This window comes from Zalophus californianus, chromosome 5 (assembly GCF_009762305.2).
Source record: "Zalophus californianus isolate mZalCal1 chromosome 5, mZalCal1.pri.v2, whole genome shotgun sequence".
Lineage (NCBI taxonomy): Eukaryota > Metazoa > Chordata > Mammalia > Carnivora > Otariidae > Zalophus > Zalophus californianus.
The window spans coordinates 142,533,996-142,545,837 of record NC_045599.1 but is presented as its reverse complement, the minus strand read 5'-3'; the positions used below and the strand labels follow the sequence as shown (position 1 = coordinate 142,545,837).

At 47.1% G+C, this 11,842-nt stretch overlaps 1 protein-coding gene across 2 annotated transcripts in view; it reads left to right on the top strand.

The window, feature by feature from the left end:
* The first annotated feature begins 3,238 nt into the window (after positions 1–3,238).
* OTULINL (OTU deubiquitinase with linear linkage specificity like) overlaps positions 3,239–11,842 on the top strand; it is a 32,174-nt gene continuing 23,570 nt past the window's right edge. Inside the window, exon 1 of one of the 2 annotated variants that reach the window (XM_027606426.2) lies at positions 3,239–3,410. In XM_027606426.2, the coding sequence (XP_027462227.1) occupies positions 3,254–3,410 (157 nt within the window). In that variant the 5' untranslated portion in view covers positions 3,239–3,253. Of the gene's footprint in view, positions 3,411–8,221; positions 8,398–11,842 lie in introns of those variants that run through there. The other variant, XM_027606427.2, reaches the window with a different exon arrangement.

The following is an 11,842-nucleotide window of genomic DNA, read 5'->3' as shown; positions in this document are numbered from 1 at the left end:
CCATTGGGAATTATTTTCAGCACCATAGACGTGTTCCGCCATCTTAACATATATTAACATATGCCAACATAACACATATGTTATGCTCTTCTTAACTCCCTTCTCTATTGCCATCCTTCCCCTCAGCCCCCACCTCCATAGCATAGCGGCTGAAAAAGCTAAATCGTACTTTCCCAGCTTCCCCTGCACTCAGGGTGGTTGCTTGACACCATTCTAAACAATGTCACAAGCCCCAGTTGTCTGCTGGGGACTTCTGGGAAGGATACATATAGCTGGTGCTGCCTCTTCCCTTTCCTCCTTCCCTGAATCTGAACAATGCTCAGAGCTTCAACAGCTTTCACGTCGGAAGGACCACACAACAGTGCCTGCTTCTGGACTTCCTGTGACTTGACGCTCTTATTCATTTTACCTACCGTAATTTAAGTTTGTTGTTAGTCATAGCTGGAAACATTCTTAACTGACACACCAAGATCGCAATCAACGTAAACCCCTATACTTTTCTTCTTAAAACGAAACTTCACAAAGGTTCCCAAGTGGAATATTCTTTTCAACATTTAAATGGCCGTTGGCTGGTTGTTACTTAATATCTTTGACATAAACTTCTCCCACTTGGGGGCTTTTATGGGGTAGAAAGCCAATGTGGCGGCAAAAAAATCCTTTAAAGTTCTGTCAGCTTCAAGCTCAGATTCCAAAATCGGGCTTGACAACCACAAAACCCCCACCTGGCTGCTTCCTTGAGCAGAGGGCTGGGAATGCCGCCTCTAACATATGATGAGGAAGCAGGAAGACGCCACTAAGCATCTCAGCAAAAGAGAAGAACACCAATGTCTGCCGATACACAGACATCATTATCGACTCCCAAACCCATGAGGCTTGCTAAGAAATCATGTCAGACATTGCGGGATTATCATTCCTAATGGAAACTCAATCCGGAAGGTCACAGAAATTCAAATTGCAGCAAAAGCTCGTGTGATGACAGAAATCCCAATATTATTGAGCAGGGAGTCAGCAAGCTACGTCCCACAGACCAGGTGTGGCCTGGCACATGTCCTTGTAAGGTCTTGAGTTGAGAGTGGTTTTTACATTTATAAATGGTTGAAAACTGGGCACTTGGGTGGCTCAGCTGGTTAAGCCTCCGACTCTTGACTTCAGCTCAGGTCATGATCTCAGTGTTCCGTGGTCGAGCCCCGTGTGGGGCTCCCTGCTCAGCGGGGAGTCTACTTGTGATTCTCACTCCCTCTCCCTCTCCCCGCTCAGGCGTGCTTACGCTTGTTCTCTCTCTCTCAAGAAAAAAAAGAGATTGAAAAGTAATAAAAAGAAGCATAATATCGTGTGACCTGTGAACATCATATAAAATGTGTATTTCAGTGTTCCTAAATAAAGTTTTATTGGAACACAGCCATGCTCATTCATTTACGAGTTATCTAGGGCTGCTTCCATGACATAATGGCAGAGTCGAGCGGTTGCCATGAAGAGTCTGTAGCTCACAAACCTCAAATGTTTACTATCTGGCCTTTACCGAAAGTTTGCCCACCCCATTACAGAATTCAGGGCGTGAGCAGTGACCTATTCCACAAGAAACATCAATGGTGTATCAAAACTCAACCCCAGATAAAAGGGTCAAAGCGAGGAGCAAGATTCACTATAATACAGAAAAGTCTCAGTTTCTTAAGGGAACATGTGTTAAAATAAGGTTTAACAATTATACCAGTAATATATAATTTTGGAAAATTTAGAAGATACTGAAAAGTATGTGGAAGAAAATAAGAATAGTGTTTAATAATCTTATTACCCATGATAACAACTATTAATATTTTGGGGTTTATTCTTCCAATACTTTTCTGTGAATAAGTATTTTTTTTTCTTTAAAACTAGGGTGCATACACTATCTTCCTGTTATTTCACTTGCAACTGATGGGACATTTACCTTAAATAGGCTTAAGCTAAAAACGCTGGGCGGGGGGAGGAGGAGGAGTTTCTTGGCTCACAGGAGTATTACTGCTTTGGGTATGGCTAAATCCAGGGCTTAATGTAATAGTGCTCTTTCTCCATCTCTTGTTTCCACTTCCTCCATATACATCTCAGTATCAGGAGAGCTTTCCTCATAATGACATAAAGGCTGCAGAAGTTCCCATTGTAATTCTAATCCACATAACAGAAACTCCCTCCAGGAGGAAAGAGCATTTCTCCGCCCCTGCCCCCCAAAACAAATAAGAGTCTTTCTAGTGTCATCCAATATTTTTGACACCATGAGTTTTATTTGCTGCCCAATACATAATTATTTAGATGCACCATACATTTTTTTTAACTTTTTTTTTTAAAGATTTTATTTTTACTTATTTGACAGAGAGAGACACAGAGGAAGAGGGAACACAAGCAGGAGGAGTGGGAGAGGGAGAGGCAGGCTTCCCGCCGAGCAGGGAGCCCGATGCGGGGCTCGATTCCAGGACCCTGGGATCATGACCTGAGCCGAAGGCAGACGCTTAAGGACTGAGCCACCCAGGCACCCCTGCCCCACACATTTTTAAACCAGCCTGTTTGAAGAAATGCTCATCTCAGAATCATAATTATAGGATTAGTTGGGGTCTGAGAAATCGTCCAGTACATTCTATTCCTTTTACGGTAAAGAAAATTGAGACGCAGAAAGGATAAGTGATTACTCATTATCATTCAAGTAATCAATGGTGGGGAGCCAGATCTAGATGGTTCTAAGATTCACTCTCTTCCACTAACTGTTCTCTCTTAGATGTCACCCCTGAAGCAAAATGAGGCTAGAAAAGCAGCTAATGGAGTCGGTCTGCCCAGGTATCTTGAAAAATAAATGAGTCCGAGAAAAAGAGCGTTCTCATTTTTTCCCCCTACTCTTTGATTTGCTTCTAAAAATGGGGATAGGTTGGGGTAGACAGTGCCACAAAGGCTATAGTTTGTTTGTTCCTCTTTAAATATATATATAAAAAAATGCTTTGTTGGTTAATGAGAGCTGCAGGCCCAGTAAAATATGCAAAAGTTTTAGAGATTGTGACTCTCCATGTATTTTTACTTAATCTTCAAATTATACAGAGACTTTGTTTTTTCATTTGTATTTTCATGTGGCAAGGCTCCTGTTGTCCCTGCAATCTTAAAAAAGTTAGCAGGCACAAAGGAGGAAGTGCCATGGTCGGAAGGCACATTCATTGACAAAGACATCTGAGTGCTCAGAGCCTGTTTGTAGAGGAAGAGAAGGAACGTGGCTGCAGACTCAGTGAGCCTGGTGATGAAGCAGCAAGAGGCTGGGGAGCCCTTGAAGAAAGGCAGGATTCCCATATGCTGCATTCTGCAAGCACTCATTCAATGTTCACCAGACACTGAGCAGAAGACCCAGAGGACACGGATCTACATCCTTGCGCGCTCACAGTCAAGTGTGGAGAGAGGTGAGGACTCAGACAAGTAGCTTGCAGCACACTGGGTGCTGTGGGAAGAGCAGGAATGCACAGGAGGGTGGAGCCGGGTTGCTAACTCCTTGTGGGTGGTCTGGAATTGCTTCCCAACTGAGAGCAGGCTGGAGCAGGGTTGGGAAAGACCACTCCAGTCAGCCCAGTGAAGGGAGAGAGAAAGCCCACCCAGGTAGTGCAAACACCTAGGTAAAGGGCCAGAGGTGGTAAGCAAACACAGCTCTATACAAACTGCAGCAGGACAGGTGTCAGAGATTTGGGGAAGAGTGAAGCCATCGAATTTGCTAAAAATAATAAAATAAGGAAATGCTAAGTTCTGGACCTAGACAAAATCATGAAGTTCTTTTCCACGCACACCACCCCCTCATCTTTCAGTTCCCTTTACAGCTCTCAGCTGACCTCCTTTATCCCATTAGCCAGCTCTTAGGCTCTCTTGGCACTCTCCTTCTCAACATCTGCTCTTCAAAAGATCCCAGGTTTACCGACACTAAGGTGTAAATGACTGATAGGATCGTGTTGTAATTGAGTTGATTGCTATTATTTTCACAGTGGACAAAATCCCAGACCAAGGGACACATGTTGAATTGTACCATTTTGTTAGAGGAGGTCATCAAGAGAATGTAACTGCTGGTCGCCCTGGGCAGTCGGAGGCTCCTCAACCACCCCACACCCGGTCCTTGGAATGTGTGTTCTGCCCACCAGTCCCACAGTGGGAGCTGTTCCAAGGACATAGCCTGGAGAGAGGAAGGTGTTGTTGATACCATCTGGATCATATGCGTGACTGAACCCAATTAAGGCCTCTTTATACATTTTTAAGATTTGGCAGGGGGGCGTGGAGATCTAATCGTCTTGCAGCTACCCAAGACAAGCCTCATAAGTGAGTTCCCTTGCCTATTGAAAGTGCCACCTACCAAGCTGGAGTGGCTCCCTCTTCCTTCGGTCCCTCCCTGGCTTCTGTGTAGGGGGTCAGTTTGCGAACTAACAGCAGGAGGCCCCAGCTTGGACTGCTTAAAGGCCCCAGCGGCAGGGAGTCACAGGACTCCTGGACAGCTTCTGGGCTCTTGAGACCTGCTTCTGCTCCCGCCATGTTGGCCCCTCCCTCAAGGACTCTGCTGGCTTCTCTGCCTGGTTAAACGTCACACCTCGGCTTCCCTATCCCAGCCTTGGCCGTCTGGGTTTCTTAGCACGGGTTGTGCAGTGACAGCTTGGGCCTTGGCTCACACTACTGTCTGTCCTCACGCTTACTCACTCTCGTGCTGTGATGGGGGACATGGGGCATCTCACCGGGGCCCAGGGTAGCAGGTTGCAGGATAGACCATTGTTCTAGGCTCAGCTCATTCAGGAAAAAGATCAGATATGGCTCTCAGGGAATCACCGAGTTCAGGGGAAGTGATTTTTTTTTTTTTTTTTTTTTTTTTTAGGGGATACTTTCCATATGGCCCTGGAGGCTGGGTTCAAATGCCAGGCTGCCATTTACTAACTGAATGACCTAGTGCTAGATACTTTAAACCCTCTGTGACTCAGTGCCTTTTTCTGTACATTGGGAATAATAATAGTATATAGCTCAAATGAAGGGTTGAATTAATTAATACACAAAAAGCACTGAACAGAGCACTTCATAAGTGCTCAGTTAAGCTCTGCTAACATTATCATCATCATCACCATCACGACCACCTAGAAACCTCTTTACATTTCCTCTGTTAAAAATACTGACCCATGGGACACCTGGGTGGCTCAGTCAGGTAAGCGCCTGCCTTTGGCTCAGGTCATGATCTCAGGATCCTGGGATCCAGTCCGGCATCAGGATCCCTGCTCAGCGGGGGAGCCTGCTTCTCCCTCTGCCTGTCACTCCCCCAGCTTGTGCTCTCTCTCTCTCTCCCTCTGACAAATAAATAAATAAAATCTTAAAAAAAAAAAAAAACAAACTAACCCTACTTGATTTTGGAATAAAAATTTGTAGTAATTCAGTGACTTCATATAAATAAGAAGCAACAGATGCTCAGATACAATGCAGAAGGGAAGTAGAAAGAGATAAGGGTTTCTCAGGTTTTAATTTTTATGGATATCAACAATGATGGTGTAATGTTTGCAATGACAATGAATAGCCAGAGAACTTAAATGACATTTCTCCAAAGAAGATATACAAATGCCTAATAAGCACATAAAAAGATACTCAACATCCCTAATCACCTCACACCCATTAGGATGGCTATTATTAGAAGAATAGAAAATGATGTGTTGGCAAGGATGTGGAGAAACTGGAATCCTATGCGCTGTTGGCAAGAGTGTTTTCTGCTGTGGAAAAGTGTGGCTGTTCTTCAAAAAGTTAAACACAGAATTACCATATGATCCAGCAATTCTACTTCTAGGTTTATACCCAAAAGAATTGAAAGTAGAAACTCAGAAATAGTTATTTGTACACCTATGTTCATAGGAGCATTATTTACAATAGCCGTAACTTGGGGGCAACCCAAGTGTCCATTGCAATGAATGGAAAAACAAAATGTGAGATCTAAATATATCTGTGGAATGGAATATAATTCAGCCTTGAAAAGAAGGAAATTCTGACATGGGCTACAACATGGATGAATTGTAAAGACAGTATTATGCTAAGTGAAATAAGCCAGTCACAAAAAGACAAATACCGTACGATTCTACTTATATGAGGTAGCAAGTGTAGTCAAATTCAGAAAGTAGTCAAAGACAGAAAGTAGAATGATGTTTGTTAGGAGCTGAGGATCGGGAAAGGGAAAGAATGGGGAGTTATGATTATAATTATGGGGCATTTTTGGTTTGTTGTGTTAGGACTTGCAGTAAATCACACATGGGTAGACCAGAAAAGTCCGAATCTCGATACGTAGTCACATCCTTTATTTGACTAATATTTATATAGTGTTTATGATGTGCCAAGCATTGCTCTAAGGGTTTTAGACATATTTAATCACTTCATCCCCACAACAATCCCATGGGAAAGGTACTCATAGGAGCTCCATTTTACAGATAAGGAAACTGAGGTATGGAAAGTTTAAATAATTGTACAAGATTGTGTGGCTAGTATGTAGCCAAGCCAGGCAGTCTGGCTCCAAGGTCTAGGACTATAAGTACAGTACCATTTTAAGAGGCCTCCCACTCAGTTTTTGGAGTAACAATGAACATTACAGCAAACCACAAAACCCTGACCATGAAGTATTTGAAAGGATTTCAGGCTGAGTCCAAACAGCTGTGTTCATAAATACTATCTTGTCGGAGGGAGGCAAGGCTACTGGCTAATTTGTTTTGTGGTTAAAGGACTTCAGTACATTTTATTTTATCATACCACAAGAAATCAGTCCTGGTCTTTTCAGCTTCCAGAATAGACAATTTTACTCATCACTGCTCATAACCTTGTTTAGGTTTAATTAGGCACAGCAATTTTAAGCCATTTACTTTGTATGAGTAACATGGCTCAATACACGCAAGTCATGGTTTATGGCTGCAGAAAACTACCCTCTATGTTCACATATGATTTGGATAAAAGGGATTTTTTTTCTAAACATGCAGCAGAGTTTGGGAACATTTTTATTATCTTTTGTGAATCATGGGTTGCAGAGTGGTGGGGTGGTGGAGAGATCAGATCTTGTTTCAACTTCTGCATTAGCATTTACTGAGCCTCAGTTTCCTTATCTGTACACTGGAGATAGGTAGCAGTGCCTACATCATGGGCACGTGTGAGGATTAAATGAAATATTATGTAAAGTAAAACATAAAAGAATTCTCAGAGTGCCTGGCCTGATGTCAGCTGTCAGTAAACGCCCAGCAGTAAATTAATTGCTGTTGCTGTTGGAATTTTACTGGAGTTGCCAAAGACCTACGATCCTTTGCTCTGAGATTCAGAAAAAAAGCAGCTGATTCCATCCCTTGACGTTGCCCTAACTACACTGGAGCCTCCTAAAATTCCAGTGTTTTCCACATCTTTCTTTAGTTACGGGATTTGTTTCAGAAGAGGTCCAAACTTGCCACATGCAAGTCTGTTTCTCTCTGGAACTGTGTATATTGGAGAAAAAGGAAGTGTTCGCCAGGCCTTTCGTTTTCTACCCCCCCCTTTTTTTTTCTGAGAAAGGGTCCCGCTGAACAGAAAATCAGGGGCCAAAGAACCTTGTTGTGAGGGCCTTTTTATTGTTGGTCTGTTTATTTTTTCCGTCTGATAAACAATTTTATCAGAGGATTAATTTTGTCAATAAAGCACAGATTCCGGCTCCTAAAAAGTAAACTGTGAGTTACTTCTGAGTAAGCATAACCCAGTTCTGCTGACCTAGGGGAAAATAAAGATCAAAAAATTTGCCCAAACTAGTGGAAGAGGCCCTGGGCCGGGAGCTACATCTGGATCCAGCCTCGCCCTCCCATGGCCGTGACCGACCAGCGGCGGGTGGATAATGTCCGGGCCAGGGATAGGAATCCTTCCGTACCCTCGCCGTGGAGAGGAAAAAGGCACGGGTCCCTCTCCCTCATCATCCCACCCACCAGGTTTCTTTGCTTCCCACTCAATGGACTTTCGAAGTAAAGTGCTAGGGAGATCGCGGGATCCGTCCAGGTGGAATTCCCAACACGTCTCCGGAGGAGCGGCTTCCCACACCCAAGCACTGCACGCGGAGCCGCGGCGGACCCCGTCGCTGCGTGGAGGCCCCGCCCATCTCTGCCCCAGGCCCCCGCCCACCTCCGTCGCGGCCTCTCATTGGCGGCTCAGCGCGTCAGTCGGCCCCCGGGCTCCCGGGAAGGGAGCGCTGACCGCCGTCCCCACCCCGCGCCTCGCGAACTTGCCAGCGGCGGGGAAGCGATCCCCAGCGCCGGGGGGCGGGGGGGCGGCCGCGGCGTGTGACTAACCGACGGGGGAGGCTCCGCGCCCGTCCGCAGCGCGCGGCCGGCATGGCAGCGCGGAGAAGCCCCCCGGGGGCGCGGGAGCGGGAGGGTCCTCGCGCTCCCGCCGCAGGTGGGCCCCGGGCCGGGGGACGGGGCGGGGCAGGGCGGAGCGGGCGGGGGCCGGCGGGCAGCCCGGGGCGCGCTCTCCTCCGCTGGCCGTCGGCGCAGTCCGCGGGTTTGGGGTGCGACGCCCGCGCGCTGAGGGTTGGAAGGTCCGGGGGCGCCCCAGGGCAAGGGGGGGGGAACGGGCTGCACCCCCAAACACCCCCGGCAGGGTTTGAGCTGCAGTCGAGGACGAGGGTCGCATCGCAGCTGAATAGGAACTATGCCCTCGGGAGGCAGAGCTGTTTGGGTCGTGGCTGCGAGCGACCTGCCGAGGCGGGGAGGGCAGGTTCCTGGGACGAGGGAGCCCGTCTTGCGGGCTGGAACGGGGTGGGGGGACAGGCAGCCGCTGGGGGGCCGGGCCCTGCCGCCGAGGAGAGGCGGTGTCCCCTCTGAGAACCCGATTGTTGTCGGGGGAGTTGAGGGGCGGGGGGGAAGTTGACGGGTTTCGCACTTTGCTGGTGGAGGATGTGGCCCACACCTTCGCAGCAGTCAAGACTTGCTGAACAACAGAGAAAACTGGCTTTTGAACAAGAATGTCACCAAGGATAGGAGCTGCGGCACAGAATGGCACGGGTCGCGCGCTCAAGTATGGGCGCTGAGGTGGGGGCGTCCCCCCGCCCCCGTGTGCGGGCGTCTCGCTCTCCGTGTCGGTAGCTGGGGTAGAGGTGAAGGCTGTTTTCCTTCCCCGCCTTCAACTGGCAGTCCCAGCTCCGAGGAAGGTGGATGTAGCAACTTCTCGGTTTTGAGCACATTCCCGTTGCGTGTTTGTCTGGTGGCCACCGCCGGGGTGTGAGCCTACTGGTGATTTTGGGGGAGCATGCCTGTTCACCAACACAGAGCTGGGGCTCGAGGTACTGCAGCGTTTATGGGAAGTTGGCAGGTGCCAGGACTGCTTATTAATTGGGGTTCTTGGTCCCAGCAGGAACTTTTGATTCACACCTGAGCTGTTGGGTGTGGTGGAAACAGTGCCGTTCTGGGAGTCAGGACATGAGTTCTCGACCTCATTCTGCCCAGCACTGTGTGTCTAGGAGCCACAGTCACTCTGGACTTCTCATGGATGAGGACGTTGGGGTAGCTGATCCATAAGACACCCCCCGCCCCCAGTCTAGAATTCTATGATTGACTTACCTCCCAATCTCAAGTTTGGAAAGTGAACTCATTTTTTCAACCTTTCTGCACCTTGAATTACTATAGAATTCGCCAAATAGTTCCTGTGGGTGTATTCATTTGAACTTTTTATGATGTGATTCCCACCCCCACCCCACCCCCCTCTCTTTGCCTTATTTTGGGAGGGAAAGCAAAGCTGGGAATGGAGGTAGGCCTGAGCAGGAGAAAGCTGGTTTGGGAGGCAGAAAGATACCTACTCTGGGCTTAACCTAATGGCCAGGAATTTTTTCCTTCCAATGCATCAAGTTCAAGGTGTGCCAGCACTGTGAGCCCAGAGAATTCTTTCCTCAGCTCCAGCCTATGGGGACTGCAGATGGTGTGCAGCAGTGGAAAAATGTGATTCAAGGATCAGGTTATGGAAAACTTTTTTTTTTTTCCTCCAAAACATAACCCATAACCTCTGAGGACTAAGGAGCATAGTTTCCCTTCTTTACAGGTGGTGTTGGGCGGGGGGAGTTTTAAAGCAGTTGCCAAAGGTAGGATGGGGGCAAGTTATTTTTACCTACCCCTCTTTTGGTAAGAGAGAGACCAAGGTTCACTTCTGAGGTAATAGCAAGTGCTAACAAGTCACACTTGACAATAAAAACCAAATGGACAGCAGCCGGAGGAAGCCCACAGAGCGGGTAGGGATGGAAAGAATTTTCTGGTAGCCATTTTTACTCTTTGTAAGTGTTTGGATATTGAGAATCATGAACTAAACATCTGTACACAGTATGATGGGAAAGACACTGTCAGAATTGGAATATTAGGGAAGTGGCACCCAAGATGATTTGGTGCAATGCTCCGAGTCCCCAAGACTGGGGAGGAAAGAGGAAGCAGGGGAGACCCGCCCACTGGAGGAGAAACTCAAAATCCTCAGCATACCTTTGGCAGTCTGGCGCTTGAGGAGGGCATGTGCTTCCTGGCTCATCTTGCCTCTGGCCAGCCTCCGGGTCATTAACTGTTATAATTAGTTCAGACTCTGCTGTGATTCTTCACCAAAAAGACTGCAAGTTTGCAGCCGTGTCCTCAGGAGCTGCAGGACCCCAGGGTGGTCCCTAGGAAATAGCCGGGGGTGGCAGGAATGCCTACTTTGGAATGGGCGACCCAGCAGCCAGGTCCCCTCCCTCCAGCAACACATAGAGCAGCTCTGCTTTTGCCTCCCCCCCCCGCCCCCACCCACTTCTCTTTCCTTTCTTGTTTTATATGCTGTTCTGAGTAAGATTTTGTTTGGGGAAAAGAGTCTAATGCTAAACAGAAAGTTTAGAAATCATGGTAATGGCCAATATTTTTGGAATTTTGCTGTTGGCTTTATTCCATGGAAAGGGCTTAGAAGTATGCCTGGCCCACAGTAAGCAGTCATTATTATCATTATCTTCATAATTTCCTTTTTTTGAAAAAAATTTATTTAGTTCAGTTAGCCACCATATAGTACATCATTCTTTTTTTTTTTTAAAGATTTTATTTATTTACTTGAGAGAGAGAAAGAGAGAGAGCATGAGAGGGGGGAGGGTCAGAGGGAGAAGCGGACTCCCTGCTGAGCAGGGAGCCTGGTGCGGGACTCGATCCCGGGACTCCAGGATCATGACCTGAGCTGAAGGCAGTCCCTTAACCAACTGAGCCACCCAGGCGCGCAGTACATCATTAGTTTTTGATGTAGTGTTCAATAATTCATTAGTTTCATATAACACCCAGTGCTCCTCACAACACGTGCTGTCCTTAGTACCCATCACCTGCCTACCCCAGCCCCGTCCCCGCTGAAACCCTCAGTTTGTTGCCCAGACTCCATGGTCACTCGTGGTTTGCCTCCCTCTCTGAGTTCCCCCTTCAGTTTTCCCTCCGTTCCCCTGTGGTCCTCTGTGCTATTGCTCATGTTCCACACGTGAGTGAAACCATATGACTGTCTTTCTCTGCTTGTTTCACTTATCACAGCCCCCTCCAGTCCCATCCATGTCGATGCAAATGATGGGTATTCATCCTTTCTGGTGGCTGAGTCATATTCCATTGTATTATGGACCATATCTTCTTTATCCATTCGTCTGTTGAAGGACATCTCGGCTCCTTCCACAGTTTGGCTATTGCGGACATTCATCATTTCCTTACACCATGAGGTCATTGTCATTTTTATCTCTTATTGCTACCAAGTCACATACAACTTGTACAAGGTTTCCCACTTCCCACGTAGACTTTTCTACTAATTAAAAGATGTGTTCCTCAAAACCATGGAATATATTATTCCAAAGCCGTTCAAGGATGACTTTATG